The sequence below is a fragment of the Rhincodon typus genome, chromosome 18 (assembly GCF_021869965.1).
Source record: "Rhincodon typus isolate 14 chromosome 18, sRhiTyp1.1, whole genome shotgun sequence".
Classification (NCBI taxonomy): Eukaryota; Metazoa; Chordata; class Chondrichthyes; order Orectolobiformes; family Rhincodontidae; genus Rhincodon; species Rhincodon typus.
In genome coordinates, this window is record NC_063349.1 from 35637841 (window position 1) to 35660481 (window position 22641).

The window sequence follows — 22641 nt, forward strand, 5'->3', positions numbered from 1 at the left end:
CACTGTAATTGGGCTATCTAAATAAAAAAAAGTCGAGCGTGCCAGTTAATGTGAAGTTTGCTGTGCAGCTCCTAAAAACCACCACAACACTGACCGTTTCAACTCATGAATGGACTGCACCATTTTTCCTTCGTCTATTCAGAAGTGCGACTCGTCCATTTTTAATACATTAGCAGAAGATTTTTGTTTCCACCTGAATTCACACTTGGAAGAATCTGGTCTGTACACGAGAAGGATTAAAAGCTGCATGTGTGTGTAAAAGAGAGAGGGTTCTTTTTGAGAAAAAAAAGGTCTCAATGTCTGTGTGTTCAGAAAATGTAACATTTGTATCCTGCTAAGAGTGGGATTCCGAAAATTGCTTTGGCCCCCCGCTCCCTCTTCCCGTTAAAGTTTGCAAATCCTTTAATGTGTGTTTGTCTCTGGATGTAGTGAATGGGGAGAGCCCTTTGGCTTTGACAACGAGGCCGCCGTTTAGCGGAGCCCGGAGCGGGGAGGGGACGGGGACCGCGCCGATCTCCCCTCCCATCGACTGACAACGGCGAACCTCCAACAGCAGAGCAGTACTGCCAGCTTTTTGAATGAGTTCCTTTAGAAGATGCCGGTCTGGAAGAAGAACATGCCTTCATGTCTGCAAGCTGACCACGAAAGAGGTAAAAAAAAGGGAGGCGGAGGGGGTGGTAGGGCTGGCAGGGTGGGAAAGAAGGAAAAGCTGTTCGTTGCATTTCACACACATTCACTCGGCAGTCAGCTGAGGGGGGAGAGAGAGAGAGAAAGAAAGAACAAGGCGCTGCCAATCGCGGTCTGTAACCACACACACACACGTTACTTGTACAGTTTGCTGCGAGCTACTCTTTGTAGTCTGGCGTCGCCTCTGGAATATAAGCCTTTCACGGGAGATGTTATTAAAGTTGCACCTAAAGCCTATCTCCCAAACAACTTAGTTTTGCAAACACTAGTTTATAAACCCTGTTCTCCCAGGCCTGTGAGTGTGCATTTAGTTTGTGTGTTCCTGATCTTGAAATGATTGACCATTTGGCGTGCTGATATGCCTTGCTGGGGAGTGAATTTCCAGACAGCGGATGGGCATTGTTTCCCCGCCAGGCTAAACGATCGGAGGCAGCCTCCTTAATGGTTATTAGGGATACACCTGGTTACTTTGAAGATTAGAGGGAATGTTGTTTTGTGGTTGAAACGTCTGCAGAATGGCTGGTACATGAAACTATCATGATTTTGTCTATCATTTACGCATTTAATATATACAGAAGGCTTGGTCTGATTTCAGAGTTGCCCATTTGTTTCATATTACTGTCTACTGGAGTGCAAATGTGACATATTTACTCGATCCATGCTACCTACCGCTGGACTGTTAGTTACGAAAGAATAGAATGGGAGCCACTATTGGGAATCCTTTACCAGATGAAAGGTTACTGTTGACGTTCGTCTTGCTAAGAATGAACTGAAATTTCTTGCGGGGGCGTAATTGGGTAGTTACGTTGACTTTCGCCCGTTCCTGTGTAGATTTCTCGTGTCAAGTTACGCCTAAATTCTCTTTTTAATTAGCCGGAGAAACAAACCAGCGTAATTATAGCCTAACTTCGTTAGTAGGAAATAAATCAGTTTAAATTAAAACCCATTTACTGCAAATAATGTTTTAAAAGTGAATGCTATTTTCTTAATTAAATGAAATGTTTCAGGATTAAATTAAATACTTTACTAATTAACTACCAAAACATCTGCTTCGATTAGTTCTAGAAGTCCCTAAATCAGCACTACTGCAGAAGATTGCCTAGCTAGGTAAAATGAATAATGGGAAACAGGAGATTTTAAATACACAAATGTATATTTATGTAGCACCTTTTGTGTAATCAGATATCCTAAGGTGCCTCACTGAGCAAAATAAAGCCACTTTAGCTTTGGAGCCATGTAAGATGAGGAATAGGGCAAATGATCAAAAGCTTGCTCAGAATTTTTATGGAACATCTATAAGAAAGAAAGAGATGGAATTTTCCCCTGTATCTACTGGCATACCAAGCATGTGATCACTCCAGTTTCCATGGCTCATTTGTCCTGGAATAGATCACTAGCCCTGTTGCCAGACGTTGTAACTTGAGGAGGTACTACTCTGCATCAAATGCTCTTGCCACATTGTGGAAGTACCTTCAGTGGTCATCCCATCCTCAAATGGGAATGAACTCTAGAACTTCTGGCTCAAAGGCAGAGACACTGCCCACACCTCCACCAGAGTGGTTTAGGGAGCCAAATAAAATAGGGATACTGAAGAAGCTGGGAGTTGGTGAGCACAGATATTTGAGTCTTCAGGGACTGAAGGGGTTTACAAAGTGATGGGGAGTAGCAGGATCTGGAGGGGTTTGAAAACAGGAGTGATAACCTTAAATCGGTGTTCTTGATGGGTGCAGATCTGAGAACAGCAGGGTGGTAGGTGAACAGGACATAGCATAAGTGGAGACAGGCAAGAGTGTTTTGGACAACCTTAACTTTATGATGATTAGGATATGAGGCTCAAGAATAATGACTTCTAACTCTTCATACGTAATTTCATAAACCTCAAATGCGTACAAAAGGCTTCAATGATTTATGTTTTGAAATATCTTCTAGGTATAAAAACTAAATCTCAGGATCAAACCAAGAAATGCTTTGTCTATGGTGATTATATTTTTCAATATTGCTACAAAGCTGACAACAATTGTTTGCAATGAATTTCTTTTTTAAAAACAAATCATCCAGCATGTCATTATTTTGATTCTTTGGTTTGGGTTTTTGGTTTTCATTTCACTACTATCATTTGTTTACCATATTATGGGCAAAATAGAACAATTTCCAACTTTTCAGCGTGCTATCAGGAGCTTTGTTGTCTGATATGTATTTTTAACTAATAACATATCCTAAACTGTTTTTAACATTGTTACAATCTCTGTAGAGGTGGATAACTTTTCAAAACAAAACTTTGTTATCTTTTCAACTATTAACTAAGAACTTCATTTTGTAAGACTTGTACAGTAACAAAAGACTCAACTCTGTTGATTAAACACCCTCTCTGTAGGTAACGTACTTTTAAAACAGAAAATGTAATGTTCCCCTTTTAATACCAATGAAAACACTTTTCATATATATTTTACATCATTCTTTTAAATCAATATTCAATTCTCCAAGAACCAGTCCAAGGTGATTTTTAGCTACAAAAGGATCTTGTTATTTCTCAGCCTAGGAACTTTTTAAATCCAGAACTATTTATTCATCACAGTGAGGATTCTCTCTCCCCAGAAAAGCTTTCTATGTTGCAAATTAGCCAAATTTTCTGGGCTGGTTTTAACTCCACATAAGATCAATCTTATTGATGTGAGTGTGAGCTCTGATCTGCATTCCCGCTTCATGAGGCACAGTGCTTTGTAGCCTATGGCTGCTGTCCCTTTCTCTAATCCTGGTTGACTAACTTTCAATGTAAGTTTTCTAAGGTATCACAGGCTCTTCCTGTGTCCATAGCAATGTGAATCAACTGAGCATTGTACTTGGGTAGAAATGCTGATTAGCTGTCCTCGAGACCTCAACTCTGTAATATCTTGTAAATAAATGAACAATTCAAACCAAAACTGTTTACAAACTGGCATTCTCCAAATGATTTTGGAGACTGTTGGTATATCCACTGTTAATACGTGAGCTGCTGCCATTGTCTTCAGCAAGAAACAACTGCACCTCCCAGTCACGAACCATTTCAACTCCCCCTCCCATTCCTCAGACGACATGTCCATCTTGGGCCTCCTGCAGTGCCACAACGATGCCACCCGAAGGTTGCAGGAACAGCAACTCATATTCCGCTTGGGAACCCTGCAGCCCAATGGTATCAATGTGGATTTCACAAGTTTCAAAATCTCCCCTCCCCCTACCGCATCCCAAAACCAGTCCAGCTCGTCCCTGCCTCCCCAACCTGTTCTTCCTCCCACCTATCCCCTCCTCCCACCTCAAGCCGCACCTCCATCTCCTATCGACCAACCTCATCCCGCCCCCTTGACCTGTCCGTCCTCCCTGGACTGACCTATCCCCTTCCTAACTCCCTACCTACACTCACCTTTACTGGCTCCGTCCCCGCCTCTTCGACCTGTTTGTTTCCTCTCCTCTATCCCTCTTCTATCCACCTCCCACTCTCTCCCTATTTATTTCAAAACCCCCCTCCCCTCCCCCTTTTCTGGTGAAGGGTCTAGGCCTGAAACGTCAGCCTCTCTGCTCCTATGATGCTGCTTGGCCTGCTGTGTTCATCCAGCCCTGCACCTTGTTGTCTCAACTATAAACACTGTTCACCTTCCATGCAAATCAAGGACCTGGAGCACGTTAATCTGTAACAATTAACCAGGCTTGCCCGCAGGTAGCCTTCAAAACAGTTGACATGATTTGCTTCATTTTACCTTTTTAAAGTTAAGGAAACACTTCCAAAATAATCATTTAAAATCTCATATTGTAATGACATGATGGAAAAAAAATAAAAAGCTAGTTCAGTTTCCTAATCCCCAACATACTCACCTGTACCCAATGTTTAAAATGCTTGCTTGAATATATTATACACTTCTGTAGACGTCTCAGCCAATGTTGTCTTGGCATGTTACAAGTAAATACATATTAAATGCTACTAGTGTATTTTTGATTAGAATGAGAAGGCACAGCTGTTAAGTTTTTTTTTCTTAAGGATCACATATCTACATTCCGAACACGTTCCAACGATAACATATGACAAAATGCAGCTGAATTTAGTGGCAAGGGCTTTCATTTGTCTCTACTAAATTTTGAACACATTCACCATTTTTCTATTCAACCATTAGTTTGTTAATTACAAATGTTAATAATTTACAGTAAAATATCATTTCTGATTTACTTTATTTGATCCCAGCAAGAGCTAACCAGCAGTTAGCATGTCTAATAGAATATGTGTAAGAGAAACATTTTAAAACAGCCACTCTGACCTCTTGGACTAGAACAAACATGAATACAAAATACATTATTCTTTCAGAAGGCACAAAATGCTTATTAATATTAAAGTTTCTGACTTATCTAACCTACAATTTAATAACCAAAGTGATCATGTATTAAATAGCTCCAACAGCTAACATTTTAAAAGTTGACAATTATTTATGAGCAGGCGCATCATCCAACAAGAACTGTTTACTCTCAAAAATTCAGTTTATTAGCAATTAAAGGACTATAGTGTCGACTGTTTTTGAGTCCTGTCAATTTTCCACAAATGAACTTACTGGATACGTTGGTTCTGACTTTACCAAATTTATCCAGAAACGACAAGTTAAACAATTAGAAATTGAAGCACTGCTTTGTGACATAAAAGTCACTATAAGCACTTATCATTAAGCAACAATTGGTGTCAGGATCATCAATTATTTTTCGTAACCAAAAACAAATTGCTGGAAAAGCTCTGCAAGTCTGGCAGCATCTGTGGTGACAAATCAAAGCTAATTTTCCAGATCCAGTGACTCTTCCTCAGAACATTTTTCATCTCTTGTCGATGTGTTTAGGGCAGGTAGGTGATAATTGTTTTTCATTTTATAAGGGTATCTACCCTGATTATTTTTGATTTGGTTTAGTCTTGTGGTCACTGATTGATTGATTGTTAATCACAACTTTTCTTGCTAAGCATAAATTCAAATAGGACTTTAGGCATTTTAAAAAAAAGTGCATAAGTTTCCATATATCCTGAACCTGCATAAAAATGGAAAATCATTTAGCCTCGTTTGGTGGGCCATTGCTGCTGAGAGAGGATTGTCTGAATAAAGGTAATGGAGAGTTGGATAAAGGGTTGAAAGTTTTTGTTAAAGCAGAAATTTGAGGTTCATTTTTATGCTTGAATTTGTTCAACCTATGCTGGAATTCGTAATGCATGGTAGAGTTGTTTTTTTGGAGCAACAAATTGTGAAGAAATTCTAGGCCAAGATGCTTCGTGGTACATTATTTCATTTTAATTATATATGTTGCTTCAGCTGTTAGTAAGCAACCTTTTTAGCAAATCTCTGGAAATTAAGTCCATGTTCAAATATGTTAACAGTTTGTTTGGATTGTGTGAGTAAATGCAAGAAGTTAAAATGGGCGTTATTTTCTAAATAAAGGGGGAGAGAAGTTTAATGGTTTTGAACATCAATATTTATTATGTAGGTAATTTCATTGTGTGGGATGAACAAACATATTAGCAAAATTTGTTATTGCAGAATGGTAGAGTGTAAGTATTTGTGAAAATAATGGGATCTGTGTGGCTCAGTGGTTTTATTGGAATGAGCGATTGCATCTTGCGAAGCTGGAAGGTTTTCTGTTCAAATTCATAGCCTGTCTTGGTTAGCTGATTTCAGCCAGGGCAGTAGAGGGCACTATAGTTCATATTTGCACATTAGTTGAGACAGGAGGGAAAATTCTGTGCTCGTGTTGTCATCTCCAATCCGTACTGTGTGCAAGGACATTTTAAAATGTTTATAAAATGGAAGCAAGATTAGTGTTAATGGCAATTAGTTTGTTTAAATGCAGGACTCTTCTGAGGTTCAATACATTTGCAAAAATCTACAGGACCATTAAATTCTGAATTGTCACACCTTTACCTGTTAGAACCTAATGCTGTTTAACAATGACATTCATTAACTGCTATTTAGATGATGGCAAATGTTTTCTTTACAAAAGCATTAACTAATTCTTTAAGATTTTCAACCCAGCTTCTACTGTGTATTGCACTTTTCACTTAAAACTTAGACAATTCAGCATGACATATTATTAAAATCTAAATCCATTGCCTTAATAGAGTCATACAACACTGAAACAGACCTTTAAGTCCAACTTGTCCATGCCAACCAAGTTTCCCAACTAAACTAATCCCACTTGGCTGCATTTGGCCCATATCCCTCTAAACCTTTGCTATTCGTGTACCCATCCAAATGTTTTTTACGTGTAACTACATGCATCTGTCACTTCCTCTGGCAGTTCATTCCACACATGAACCACCCTCTGTGTTTTCAAAAATAAAATTGCTCCTCAGATCTCTTTTTTTTCATCTTTCTCCTCTCTCTTAAAAATATACCCCCTAGTTTTGAACTCATCCAACCGGGGCAAAAGACGTTTTACTATTCACCTTATCTATGTCCCGCATAACTTTATAAACCTCTAATGTCCTCAATCTTCTCTGCTGCAGCGGAAAAATGTCCTAGCCTATCCTTATAACTCAACCTCCAGTCCTGGCAACATCCTGGTAAATCTTTTCTGAGCCCTCTCCAATTTAATAATTGCTTTCCTATTGCAGGGTGACCAGAACTGTACATAGTACTCCAAAAGTGGCCTCATCATAACCCTGCACAACCTCAACATAACTTCCCAACCCCCAGACTCGGTGATCTGACCAATGAAGGCAAGTGTGCTGAGCACCTTCTTAATCACCCTATCCACCTGTGGTCAAATTGCAAAGAACTATGTACCCGAACCCCTTGGTCTCACTGTTCGACAACACTGTCCAGAGCCCTACCATTAACTGTATAAGTCCTGCCCTTGTTTGTTTTACCAAAATCCAAATTAAACTCCATCTGCCACTCCTCTGGTCATTGGCTCAATTGATCAAGATCCCTTTGTAATCTCTGATAACCTTCTTCACTGTCAACTATACCACCAATTTTGGTGTCATCTGCAAACTTACTAACCATGCCTACTAAATTCTCATCCAAATCGTTTATATAAGTGACAGACAAAAATGGACCCAGTCCCTGTGGAACACCGTTGGTCACAGGTCACCAGTCCTAAAAGCAACACTCCACCCCCACCCTCTGTCTCCTACCATCAAGCCAATTTTGTATCCAATGGGACCTTCACAGCCTCGACTGAATGAATGGTTTGAAATTTCTGCAGAAAGCTTCCTCAAACCATCAAAGTCCATCCCACCTCACACCCATGCACCCCCACCCCTAATTAAAGCCTCCAGGGAGAATGAGACTTTTTCACAAATCGGTTCCACATTGAGGGCTTTGGCCAACAGGACCCAAGACTACGAGATGAAGAAACTCTGTTCATTTTTACAGTTGAATCCCCGCTGTAATGCAGAGAGGGCCTTTGTGATGGTGCACAGTCAGATCCCACAAGCCACTCCTTGAATGAGGGATTCATCTCTGCCTGAAAGTCAGGCTGCAGGACCACAGACTGCAGTTTCTGTACCTTCTAAACAATGAACACATTCCCAGAACTTGCACTGAAACCCCAGAGGCAACAACAAACTCCCAGGCAAACTGAACACCTCTCTCTCACCATCCCTCTCTCTGCCTCTTTCTACACCTTGACTCTGCTGATAGCTGTCCCTTGTTCTGACTTCCTCACTCTGTCTGTTCCTATTTCCTGTTTATCTCTGACCCTCTCTCTCTGTCTGTCTCCATAACTTTCACTTCTTTTAGCCTTTTTTTTAGTTTACCTGCATTTTGTAATCTTTACATTTGCTTTTTGTTCAGGGAAAAAAAAATGAGGTTTTGGAAGGGTCAATTTTGATGTTTTGAGTGTTGAACAGTTGTTTGTGCTCAAATTTTTATAAGCATTATCATAATCTTGGATTTTACTTAATATAATTTGGTGATCTTTGGAAAGATTTCTGTGTTCCAGTTGTCATGGCAGAGAGAAACAATGGCAAGGTAAGGCTGGAGGTGATGCTGAGATTTTTAATGAGCTGATAAACATTCAGACACAATAGTCTATGTGCATGCAATTGCATTTGGGGCTGACTCTGCCAATATTATTCACTAATCACTGCTGATTTCATGCTACTTTTACCTTCTATTTTTTTGATTGGGGTGATTGAGGAGGAAGAGGAGAATCTAACTGTATAATTGCATTCAGAAGAGCTATCCAATTAACGAGATGTACAAACTGATGAAAAGACCTGGGGTTAATTAAAAGGCTCCAAAGAATATGAATTGAAATGTAAAGGAGTGGTAGCATTAAACTTTGAGATAGGATGTCTGATCACTTGGGAAGAAGCTGTAGGTTAGTGTCCATCAGCAAGGTAACTCTTAGCCTCAAAAAAAAAGCACAAGAGGAGATGTTAAGTTATCCAACCATAATTCAGAGGTGATCAACTAAATGGGAACTGTATCCTTGATTAAAATTTTATAACCATCAACATCACATAAGCACAAATGCTGATCCCAGCAATTTGTCTGAGAAACCTCATGTTTGTCCATTAAGTTATAACCTTGTGTTCTGAAAGAAGGCTTTGAGAATACAACTTTTTTTTTCCCTGGAAGAATTGTAAAACAATTCCTAGCTCCTCATGGGATGTGACGGATGTACCCTTCTATCAGTAACCTCCTGCCTATGAACAGATTAATGTATCAGAAATAAAACAAGCTGTGCATCTTCTGAATTGATAACTATGGTAGAAACTTGTCCAGTTGTTTGGAGAAATACTTGGGCAAAGCTCAGGCTTTTAAGACAGCTGGGACCATGGAATAAAGAAGCCTGATAAGGTAATTTGCATGGTAAAATTTACCCATGTCATTGAGAAAGTTGCAATTTTGTTTAGATATGATGGGATGAAATTGGGTTTTACCAGTGGTATAACAGATGCTGCTAATAAATTTCTCTTCCAGTGGAAAAGAGCTAGATAGTAATCGGTGAAATCACTGCTCCAACTTTTCAGTTCCATGAAATCAAAAGTGAAAATGTTGTTGTCTCCTATGTTTTATGTACCTCCTTTAAAACTTAGCTCTTTGATCAGGCTTTTGCTCACTTGTCCTAATATTTTCATATGGATCAGCATCAAATTTTCTCCAAAAATATTCCTGTGAAATACCTTAGGATTTTTTAAAAAACTATGTTAAAGGTGCCATGTAGGACATTGTTTACCATGCTGCTCGTGCTGGATGTGGATAGTAATTAATATGGTTTCAGGGTTGCATCAGCCTGTTTGTGTAACGGTATAAAAGAAGTTACATTCTTCCCATTGTATTCGGAGTGAATTCAAATTCTTGAGTGAGTCTTGGACCCCCTCCCTGTGCATCTACACTGGTGTTTTGCTTGAATAAAGTTTGCCTTACTTCACCTGAATCTTTGACTGCCTTTACAGAGTTCACTCTTTACAGGGAGATTCAGGGGTAGAGCGCTAAACATGATTGTGTAAAATTGGTAAATAACTGTTGTACAGCTACCAAATCAGCTCATCAGAATCTATAGTGAGTACAAAAATTTCTACAGGATACAGTTGGTTGTCATTTTTAAATGTGGTATGGGGAAGGAAGAAAGCTTAGTGTTTTAGAAAATATAAAAAAATTTATAGCAATTTAATTCGTAAATCTTTATATTTAAGTATTCCTATAGTCTGTGTTTCATTTGTTGACAGTATTATACACCACCTAGGCTTTGAGTTTAAGAAGCTCTGATCTCTGTTGCATCATACAAGCTCTTCAGCGAGCTTTACTGCCTTGCCTTCTATAATTTCATTTCCTATGCTTGAAACCTTTTGTGTCTTCTCTTTGAAACTGACTGGTGTTTTTGTTCCAGCTGCTCTCTGATACTGTCTCATCTGCTTTCAAGATCATTATGACATTTTATTGTGATGCAAAGTAGATTTTAATTTTGATTGTCAAGCCTGTAATTAGGTTGGGAAATGACAGTCTGAGATTTTTCACAGTGCAACTCTTGAAATAGACCGTCACTGAGGTAGTGCATTTGCAATGATTTTTGTGACACATGATCAATAAATGGTAATGAAATTACTTTTTTTTAATATATCCTAAGTTAGATCAACCAAAAGACAACTTGATTTAGCCTTTCATGCAGTTCCACTTTTAGCAACAATAGTCATTTCTAAATGAGCACAGTGCAAGCATTTTACTGTAGTGTTCTAATCGACATATGGACTCTGTTTACACATTACTTCAAATTGATTTTTTTCTTGTATGATTTTCATATCAGTCTTGAAAACCTCTTTACCAAGATGGTTTGCAGTCATTTCTAAATGAAAAATAAATAGTATAACTACACTTCTTCACCTCTACCTCACTTTCCTCCTTTTAATACAATCCTTAAAACCTATCCCTCTGAGCATTATTTTGATCATCTGACCTAATATTGCATCGTGAGGCTTGCCATCATACTTTACAATGCTTCTGTGAAACTACTTGCATAATAATAAAGGTTCTATGTAAATTTTAAGTTGTTGCAATAAATAAAGATTAATAGCTTTCATTACAAAATCATCGACTTCAGAACTCTGCTTTAAATTTTTCTAAACCTGTCATAAATAAATATGAATGTGAATTTACTTGCACAAAGAATATTTATTATTAAGCAGCACTGCTCAGCACTAACCTGCTCAATGATGCCCAGTTTGGGTTCTGCCAGGGCCGCTCAGCTCCTGACCTCATTATAGTCTTGGTTCAAATGTGCACAAAAGGGCTGAATTCCAGAAGTGAGAGTGACAGCCCGTGACGTCGTCTGCTTTCGACAGTTTGGCATCAGGAGTTTTAGCAAAACTGGAATCAATGGTAATCAGAGGGAAATCCTTGGTTGAAGTCAAAGCTGGCACATAGGAAGATGGTTGTGGTTATTGGAGGTCAGTCATCTCAGCTCTAGGACATCTCTGTGGGAATTCCTCAAGGTGGTGTCCTAGGTCCAACCATCTTCAGCTGCTTCATCAATGACCTTCTCTCCATCATAGGGTCAGAAGTGGGGATGTTCGCTGATTGTGCAATATTCAGCACCATTCACGACTCCTCCGGTACTGAAGCAGTCCATGTTCAAATGCAAGATCTAGACAATATCTAGGCTTGGGCTGACAAGTGGCAAGTAAAATTTGTGTCATTCAAATGTCAGGCAATGATCATCTCCAATGAGAGCCAATCTAACAACTGTCCCTTGACAGTCAAAGCTATCATCGTCACTGAATCACCAGCTATCAATATCTTGAAGGTTACCACTGAGCAGGAACTCAACTGGACCAACTATATAAATACCGTGGCCGCAAGAGCAGGTCAGAGGCTAGGAATTCAGCAAGTAACTCACCTCCTGACTCCCCAAAGCCTGTCCATTGTCTACAGGGCACAAGTCAGGAGTGTGATGGTGTACCTTCCACTTGCCTGCATGAGTGTGGCTCCTCCGACACTCAAGAAGCTTGGCACCATTCAGGACAAAACAGCCTACTTGATTGGCAGCACATCCACAAATATCCATTCCCTCCAACACTGACATTCAGTAGCAGCAGCATGTACTACCTACAAGATGCGCTGCAGAAATTCACCCAAGATCCTTAGAAGCATCTCCCATCAGGAAGGACAAAGACAGCAGATGCTTGGGAACACCACCACTTGTAAATTCCCTTCCAAGCCACTCACCATCCTTTTCATTCGGTGTGTCGCTGGGTCAAAACCCTACAATTCCCTCCCCAAGGGTATTGTGGGCCCACCTACAGAAAGTGGGCTGCAGCAGTTCAAGAAGACAGCTCACCATCACCTGCTGAAGGGCAGCTAGAAAAGAGCAGTGAATGTTGGCCCGGCAAGTGATGCCCACATCGTGCAAGTGATGCCCACATCGTACAAGTGAATAAAATAAATTGAAGTGAACAGGATAGATGTTTTGTGAGGAGAACTGAGGCAAACAAATAAGAGAGGAAATAATAGAATCATATGTTTATATTTAAATAGAGGACTGGGCTTCTATCTACCATAAACATGAGCAGGGTTCACCTCGGCTGAATGACCTGTTTTTCTCTGCTATCTATTGTATGTAATGACCAGCTTGTTTTACTTTTGATGACTAATCTTGTGAACTTTAAAACTATTGTCTGTAAAATAATGACAGATAGAAAGTGAATATTTGATCTCCCATAGTTTTGAAATTCTTTAAAGCACTGGGGACTTGCTCATTCATTAGTTTTCACTGTTGACTTGGTGGGGCAACTGCCATAGTCTTGCTTCTTCTCTGGCCCTCTTTAAGCTTCTGTCAGGCCAATCTCCAATGTTATCCACCCATTTGGATTTCCTCCTTCTGTTTATACCCTCACTTCCATTCAGTCGTTGTCTAGACAAGGCTGGGCCTTTATTCCACTATCAGTCTCTCTTTAACTGAACTGAGAAACACTTCTGAATTTTGACCTTTTGCCCTTGATCTAACCCACTCATTGGTCTTTCTAAGCATTCTCTGCCAGACTGACCTTTCAAAAGTTGTCGTCCTCCCCACATCCCCTTTCTTCAGAGAACATCTCTCCTATGTTGTTATGGGCACATCACAACTGAATTGTTGAGAGTGCAGTGTTGACATACATGTTGCTCGTGAATATCTTAGAGTATGATGTGTTGAGTACGCATTTTTTTTGAGAGTGCATTTTTTCTAAGATCTTTAGCTTTTAAAAAAGATGAAATCAGGTCATGTAACTTCTTGAAAATATCAAAGAATACTTGCAAACTCGTGTAGATTTGAGGATCTGAGTTTCTTTTTTACTGAAACATTTGTTTTGTGTGGGATTTCCAAATCAATTCCCTTTTTGAGATGGTGGGTGTGGAGAGACTGGAAATGTTGCTGTTTACAGCCATGATTGGTAGCGACACACCACGTTCCAGGCTATTCATGAGCAACAAAAGTATGTCAACACTGGACTCTGAACTAGTCTGCTGTGCTCATGACAACAGGCAAGAGTTGCACTCTGAAGAGACCAGATGGGGAGAGGGCATCAGCTTTTGAAATTCAGCTGGGCAGAGAATGCTTACAATCAGCCAGATGGGCAGAAAGAACAGGTGAGCGGAGGACTTGGAAATAAGTTGGGGTAGTGAGATTTCCCAGACACACACACGTATTTTATGTAAAGTAAGAAAATGGATTCCATTATGTACTGCAGACATGTACACAAAGGAATCTGTTACACTCATCAAGCACAAGTCAATAATGAATTCTGTGCAAGTGATCGAGAGGAAAATGTTTCATTTTTTTCTTAGTTTCTATCCAATTAAAATATGGAGTGTTTATGGGAACAATGAAATAGATAGATGGTCAATGCTAATCTAATTCATCCTGCTACATTACCAAATATCATTGCAATTGTATGTTACAAAAAAGGTTTGCTTAATTAAGTAGTTTGAACATTTTGATGTTCTTATTCAGCACCTGTTTCTAAACTTGAATTGTAGTAAATCATTTTCAAGATGACCTTCCTTGCTTGGTATCTGTTGAATGTGGTTGAAGTAAATGACAGAGTTCAATGAAGTGATGAGGATGGCTTTTTTAAGAAAATATTACAACAATGGAAGCATCAAGGAAGAAGAGAAGGCTTTGTGTACTTTCCTTATAAATAATTAGCAATGGCCACATCTCAAATTAAGCCTGTATTTATTGCCCATGAGAAGATGGCAATGCTCTGCTTTCTTGAATTGCTGTGGTCCATGTGGTATCAGTACAATGTAAATGAAGGTGTTCCAGAATTTGATCCAGCAATAATGAATGAATGATGGTATAGTTCCAACTTGGAACTGTGTGTCGCTTGGAGGAGAACATGCAGGTGGTGGTGCTCCAATGCCTTTGAGGTGATAGAGGTTGCTAGTTTGGAAGATGCTTTCTAAGGAGCCTTGGTGAGTTGTTGCAGTGTATAGGTGGTGAAGGGAATGAGTTTTGGAGGTGGCTACATGGGGCTGCTTTATTCTTGTGGCATCAAGCATCTTGCGTGTTGTTGGAGTTGTGCTCATTCAGGCAAGTGGGGAGTATTCACACTCCTGACTTGTGCCTTCTAGTTGGAGGGCAGGCTTTGAGGAGTTGGGAAGTGAGTTATTCAAAGAATTTCTATCAGCTTGAGTACAAATCATAAACATTTACAACATGGAAGGAAGATATTTAGCCTATCATGCTACTTGAAAAAGAGGTACTCCGCTTAATCCCATTTTGCAACAGCCTTTTAGGTTATCTCACATCAAATGCATTTTTTACAAAATGTAATGAAGGCTTTTGCCTCTATCAGCCATTCAGTCAGTTATTTTTACAGACTTATCAACCCCTGGGCAAGAGTTTTTTTCTCCTTAATTCTCCACTAATTCTTGTACCAATTACTTTAAGTCTATTAAACTTGTTATTGACTGTTTTGCCAAGGTAGTTCCTGTGGTTCCTTTATATGCATGCTTATTCTGGGCCCACATAATTTTATCTCTTCTCAATTAAATCACCCTTCACCCAGCACTGTTGGAAAGAAAACAACCTATCCAACTTTTTATCATGGCTAAAATTCTTCAATCCTGGCAATATCCTCTATATCCACTCTATTGCAATCACATCCTTCATCTAATTTGATAATGAAAACACTCTGCAGTACCTCTTGCAAATCTACACCTGTCTTCCTGGGTCAATCACATGGCAAACTTTTATATCATTTACAGAATTCTTAATATTCCCTGTGCATTTAAATCAATGGTGTACCTCAAATAGCAAGGTACCATGTGAAATCCAACAGGAAACAGTCTTCTGGTCTTGAAAGCACACACCAACATTTATCCTGTGCCTCTTGCCACGACCAATTTTTGATCCAACTTTACACCCTTCCTTGGATCCTATGGTACAGTCAACCATGTGGGACTTTATGCTAAAATCCATGTGGTCAACCCCAAATGTACTGTCATCATCAAATCTTGTTACTTCAAAATATCTCAATCAAGTTCATCAGACCAGTGGGAGACAGGAAGTTGGCTGAATCTGGTGGGGTGTCTCATATAATTGACCAATTTCTTGGGTTTTTCACGATTTGGTGTTTTTAATTCCATCATAACCTCTTATATAACTTTGATAGCTAACTTAATTCATATAGTAAAAAATGTAAGAGCAAATGGGATCAATGTTAGTTTTAATGACATTTTCCACACTTTGCATAAATGCTAATGTAATGAAATACATGCTAGTTAATCTCCTTTTCCCTACCTAATTCAGTCTGACTCTCAAATATTCTACAAATAATCCATTGGCAATTGGAAAATAGTACTGCAAGTTTGCAGTCAACAGACAGAACCACAAAATGCAATGAAAACAGCTAAGAAAGATTTTTGTAGTATTGGCCAAGATCTGCAAAGAGGAAGAGATGGATATAAAGATGTAATATCCATTTTTTTGAGATGTAGGTTGGTAATCTAAGAAATCTGGAGCTATAGAAAATTATGGCAATTGTTTTTAATTTCTTAGACACTATCTGTAACTTGGTGGAAATCCATCTTCTCCCATCTCCCAAGCACCATTTTCTTTGCTGAGCTAATGTGACTGATTTAGAGGGGTAGATTTCTTGAAACTCATTGAGTTATTGCTTAAAGTAGGCAATAAACTTGATTTACCTGGTGTCACTGCTTAATCTTCAGCTGAACCTGTCCCTCCCATGACTCCTTTCATGGTCATGCAAGATGATCCACAGATAATTGCTACCTCCTATTGCTCTTCTTAGTCAGCCCCTCTGGATTGGGGAATGGTGTAAACCCAAAATGTCGACTTTCCTGCTCCTCTGGTGCTGCCAGACCTGCTGTGTTCCTCCAGCTCCACTCTGTATTGATTCTGACCCCAGCATCTGCAGTTGTTGCTATCTCAAAATGTGTATTCTGCTATATGTGGTACAGGTAGTGCTTGAGGGTTTAAGTAGATGATTCATTGGACGGTCTGTGCACTCTCTCCACTGCCTCAACTTTGCCTCTGCCTACCCTCCTGCATGAACCTTCTGCATTTTGCTTGTTCATGAGCCAGGGACTCCTGTGGGAATATGCATATGACCGTGGATACTTTGAAGAAGTCTCTACGGTATTTCTGTTGTCCTCCTGGGAGTCTCTGGTTGTAACCAAGCACAGCTGTTGCTTTGGGAATTTGTTATTTTTATCTCCAACACCATGCTGACCCACAGTGCCTGATTTGAGCGATGAGCATGTTAACTTGGGAGTGAACACTGCTGCTATCCTCCAGCTCCCATTCAAGATGATGGTTTGGACAGCCTAACCCGAATGCTGTGTTTTTTTTTGGTTTAAGAATGAAAGAAGTGTTTCAAATATTTTATTTTGCCTTTTTTTTACTCCAGTGATGGCTGTTACATATGAAACAGAATAACCTATTGCTGTATTCCTCCCCTGCTTTTGTTTTTTTTCTCTACAATGGATATTAGCAGAAGCAAAAACATTGATCTCTTGCCCATTCTGCATCTTTCCCAGTCTTGTGGTGCTGTGAATTATTACCCATATTGATCATCAAATGCAGCACAGGTTAAGAATAAAGTCTGACACCTTTTTTAGAGTTTTTGACTGTATCGTACACTTGACATTGCATTTAAACAAAAGAAAAAATGAAAGAAATTGCAGATATATAATGTCTTTTGGAATCTTGGGATGTCCTAAAGCACTTTACAACCAATGAAGTACTTCTGATGGATGGTTTCTATTGGTTATTGCTGAGACAGTTGGCTGCATGGGAGAGAGTTAATGTAGACAAAAATTTCCAGTTATGGCAAATAGTACTCTAGACCATTTAAACTTAGTGTTGCAAAACTTTGTGTTGCAAGTCTTTCTAATTATTAACCAGCTCTGATCTCCATTATTACAAAAACAAATGTTGTGCTGAAACTTAAGATAAAGAGAAAATATGTACAAGAGGGTACAGCTGTCAGAAAAGTCCATCGGCTGGGGCTCTATACTCTAGAAAAGACCAGACTGAGGATGATCTTCAAAATTGTGCAGTTTGATGCAATGGACGTGGAGAAATTATTTCCACTTACGAGTCCACACGTAGAACTCATAAGTGTAAAAATCACTTAAATCCAATAAATTTGGGATAAATGTTTATTTCACGATGTGGATTCAATGTGGAACTTGCTGGAAAATAGCACAAGTACTTTTAAGAATCTAGGAGTATGACATAGAAAGGAATTGAAGGATATTAAGTATTTGCCAGTTTGCTGTATATCTTGTATGAATGATTTATCTCAGAATAGTGCAGAGGTCAAACTAATTCCAAATCTACAACAGCTTTACTTTATCATGTGAGCGCTGTTCAAAGGCAAATCCTAAGATCATAGTTGTATTTAAATATCTCTCTCTATCTCGTCTTTCAATTTAGCAATAACTTCGTTAAGCCATCCAGTGTTGACACTTTTTTCTTCCTTTTCCTCTTTTTTTGCCTTTAAAGCTTCCCTCTAGTCTTTGATGTACAATATGTTTCCTCTCAGGATTTGCCCTCCCCAGCCTCTCTGCCTTTTCCTAAATAAATTCCTCATTATATTCAGCAAATTTTCTTTGCTCATTCAGTCTCTTTAGCAGTTCATGATTACTTTCCAGCTAATTATTTCCTTTTTTCTTTCAAACCCATATTTCAAACCTATTCACCACATTGATCTCCATCTGTAAGGTCCAAGTCTCATACAAATAGCAACTCCTGATCAAGCTTTTTCCAAATCACTTCTTAAATTGCTTATTCAGCTTTTTGTTTCACAACAGGAGAGGTGATGACCTAGTGATATTATTGCTGGACTGTTAATCCAGAGATCCAGGTACTGTTATTGGGGCTAGTGTTTGAATCCCACCATGGCAGATGGTGGAATTTGAATTCAATAAAAAATTATCAGAATTCAGAATCTAATAATTACCATGAATCTATTGTTGATTGTCATGAAACCCCATTTGGTTCACTCATGTCCTTCAGGCATTTGCAACATTAAGTTTGAATGGTGTAGAATACTATTCGCCATAATTGGGAATTCTTGAACTACATTAACTCTCTCCCATGCTGCTAACAGTCTTAGCAATAACCAATAGTAACCATCCATCAGCAGTATTTCATTGGTTGTAAAGTGCTTTAGGACATCCCGCGGTTCCAAAAGACATTACATATCTGCAATTTGTTTAATATTTTTTCTTTTGTTTAAATACAAGTATACAATATAGCCGCAAACTCTAAAAGGGAAGGAAATCTATCATCCTTACCAGATCAGGACTATATGTGAACCCAGACCCACAGCCATGTGATTGACTGACTGACTGACTGACTGACTGTTTACTGCCCTTTTGGGATGAGCCGTAAATGCTAGCCTAGTCAGCAATGCCCTTATCCCACGAATGAATAAAGAAAGTCTCTGCTTACGAAGTGCAATATTTCCCATGCTATCCTTGTTCTTATTGATAATATGCAGACAGATGACAAAAAATTAGCCTTGCTAAATGGCAGCTCGTTCTACTTTTCTTCCTTCTATGAATTTATGAATATTTCTTGGTGATTGTCAAAATTCATGGCTGCTGTTACTTGTCTATCTACTGCCTCTTATAATGCTGCTTTTCTGGCTGTTGCAAGTGTTTTGTAATCTGAAAACCAACCTAATATTATCAGTCTTTTCCCTACCCCTACTAAAAATACCTTGGAGCCTACAGGAATTTTGACACATGGTCTTTGCTCAAGTCTTCTCTAGAATGTTCTGTTTTAATTAGCCCTCTAGCTGTGTCCACAGTCTGAAGTAACCAAGTACAGTGAACAAGGATCAGTAACCAGGCTATCACAATCAGTCACAAATCAATCAAACAATTGGGGCCGCAGTGGCGTAGCGGTAGTGTTACTTGATTAATAGTACAGAATCCCAGGTTAATCTTCAGGGGACAGGAGCTTGAATTCCGCTGTGGCAGATGATGACGTTTGAATTCAAGAGTAATCTGGAATAAAATGGTGATCGTGTAACTGTCAATTATCGTAAAAATCCACCTGGTTCATAAGTGTCCTTTCTGGAAGGAAATCTGCCATCCTTACCTGGTCTGGCCTACATGGAGCGCGAGATCCACAGCAATGTGCTTGACTCTTAACTGTCGTTGGGACAATAAATGCTGGTTTAGCCAGTGACACCCACATCCCATGACCGAATAACTTAAGTAAAGCATTGAACACTTTTCTCCCCCCTCCATTTCGTTTTTAACCAAACATTTTGCAATAAATAATTCAAAATAACAGCACACATATATTAAGTAATTTCTTCTGTGTTTTTTTTGAAATACAGAAATAATCTGAAGTTTTTTTAAAATCTGTGTTTGGATGTACAAATTTGTTGAGTTTCTTTGTGAAGAAACAGGTGGTCAATATCACTCAGGAGGAAAGAACATATGGCTGCTTGCTATCTAACCTATTGTGATCCAGTTGGTATTGTCATCTAACAGATAAGCATTGCTGCCAAGGAACTTCTTGATGGGTTGCAGGTTGATTTATCATTCACTTCCTTCAATGTGCAATGAGTATATTTTTAATTGCAATTCCCAATGCATCTGCTGTGATGTGTTTTTTTTCATGCATGGGATGAGGGAGTCACTGGCTAGGCAGCATTTATTGCCCAGACGGCAGTTCAGAGTCAACCACACTGCTGTTGGTCTAGAGTCACATGTAGGCCAGACTAGGTAAGGATGACAGTTTCCTTCCCTAAAGGACATTAGTGAACCAGGTGGGTTTGTCCAACAAATGACAATGTATTCACAGTCACCATTAGATTCTTAATTCCAGATGTTTGTTGAATTCAAATTCCACCATCTGCCATGGCAGGATTCGAACACGTTTAAGTACACGAGGACTGGCAGAAAGGCTATCTTCACATTTTAATGTTGTAAATATTGTTTGCTGTGTCATTTTGCCACCCCAATTCTGAACGTTTGAGTCTTTGTATTCTTGGGGGTGGATTTAAGATCAAGTTGGTACTAACAAGGAATTATGCCAGCATTCCCATGTTGGACATGCATTATATGGCTTTGTTGTCATCTGCTGGCTTAACCCCCAAGTGCTGTCACTGTGTACCCTCCCAGATGAATCTGGGTGTTGAAAATGTGCATTTGTCCTTTTTTTATAAGCATGAAATTGTGTTTTGCAAATTGAGGGAGCTCTGCTGAAAAGTGTTCCTGTTTGCCCCATTGATAGACGATGATATCAATTAAGTTGAGCATTCCCTGAACATCTAACAAGACTGTGGAAACTGTTTTCTGGGATATGCTAGGTACTGAATTTTTTTCGCTAGGGCTTCGTCAGTTTTGCTATTTTGGCAAAACTGGATGCCTCCAGAATGGTGGAGTTTTTTAAAGAACGCTGATTGTTTGTTGAATTGTGGGAAGTGGATACTCAACAGGAACAATAGCGTCCTTGACTGCCTTAATGCATAGTCTTGATATTTCATTGTACAGTATCAAAGTTAATATCTGCAAAGATGAATCAGTTGACTCAATGACGCAATCTGCTTCTAGTTGCTTTAATTCCTGTGACACTTCAACATGAATCGCAAATGGCAGCCATCTCAAATTTTGTAAAACTGGTAGAATTATTGTGTCAATGTAAGGAACATGTCAGTACCACTTTTATCTTGCCAAATCTGGTACATAAGGAAGAGATATCCGTGTCACTGATCGTATCAATGTGTGCTCAGTCTTGGATACAAACTTGAAGAACCCACCAATTTGGTCAAGATTTAAACCCACACCCCCCTGCTTTTAACAAGATAGAAATTGAATCAGTCCAGGGTAACACTTCTTCATGGAGTAAAGCAGTGAAAATTCTTGAAACTGGAATAATAGTAACATAATATTGAGGTTGAGGTTGCTGGAATATCCTCGGCCATCATCCTTGTACTTGAGCTGGTGAGGAAGGTTGTGTCTGCAAGCAAGTTACACAGGACTGAATTAGTGTTTACTAATCAGATCAAATCAAATTTACATGTAGAGACCAACTACTGGAATGCCACCACCTATTTTATGGGCTCACTGTAGCACAGATTAGTCTGTCAGAGCGTCCATCATTGAATCATCACACTAGCCTTTGTATTTTTCAAGAGCACTTGTTGCTGTATCAAATATTGCTATACCATCTGTAAGTTGATGAATTATTCTTTGGTCCTCAACTACAAGACAACATGCCATTATCTCCTTTTATGAACCCTGAAATCTATCAGTCGCACAACGCGGGAAGATCCTCTTGCAATGAGAGAAATGGGTTCTATGCTCAGGCCTGGTGAAGTTAAACTTTGCAAAAGTCATTGTCACTAATTTTCTTGCAGATTTATTGGTTTACCATATATTTTAAAATTGATTTGGAACAATGCAGAAATGATGTTGATTCCAAAATTAGTGTGCAGGGCTACTTATATAGTCTTGGCCAAGGTCTTCTCCAGAAACATTTTTCTGTTTAATTAGCTCTGTAGCTCCACCCAAAGGCGTTAGCAGTCAAGAACAGTGGACAAGGATCAGTAACCAGACCAACCAATGCAAGTTACATGGATTAGTGTGGGGCGATAATTATATGGATCTTAAATCTGGTTTAGGCTTGTTTCTGTACCTTGTGATCTACATGACTTGCGTTTCTACTTTCACTCTGCCCATATCCTGACCTTCTCTCGCATTACATTAATCATTGTTCTTGTTCCCTCAATGCCTGTATTTTAAATGTTGATCTTTGAATCAGATTTTAGTATAGTGGTGATGGGGTTATAGAGTTAGTGTACCTAACATTCACCTTCTAAAACTCCCCTGCGAAATTGACCACAAAACCAGCATAAAAAGTATGCTCAGATTAGCATGAAAATTCAGAGGGTGCAGCTTTCATTCAACAGTCTGCTGTTGACTATGCTGTGGAACTTCCCTCTCTTCCCTCTCTTCCCTCTCTTCCCTCTCTTCCCTCTCT

The 22641-nt window shown here is 39.2% G+C and overlaps 1 protein-coding gene across 2 annotated transcripts in view; it reads left to right on the plus strand.

Annotated features, from left to right (window-relative positions):
- The first annotated feature begins 221 nt into the window (after positions 1–221).
- Positions 222–22641, plus strand: part of grip1 (glutamate receptor interacting protein 1) — a 219704-nt gene continuing 197284 nt past the window's right edge. For both annotated transcript variants that reach the window (XM_048607854.1, XM_048607853.1), the window contains exon 1: positions 222–650. In XM_048607854.1, the coding sequence (XP_048463811.1) occupies positions 596–650 (55 nt within the window). In that variant the 5' untranslated portion in view covers positions 222–595. The remainder of the gene's footprint in view (positions 651–22641) is intronic.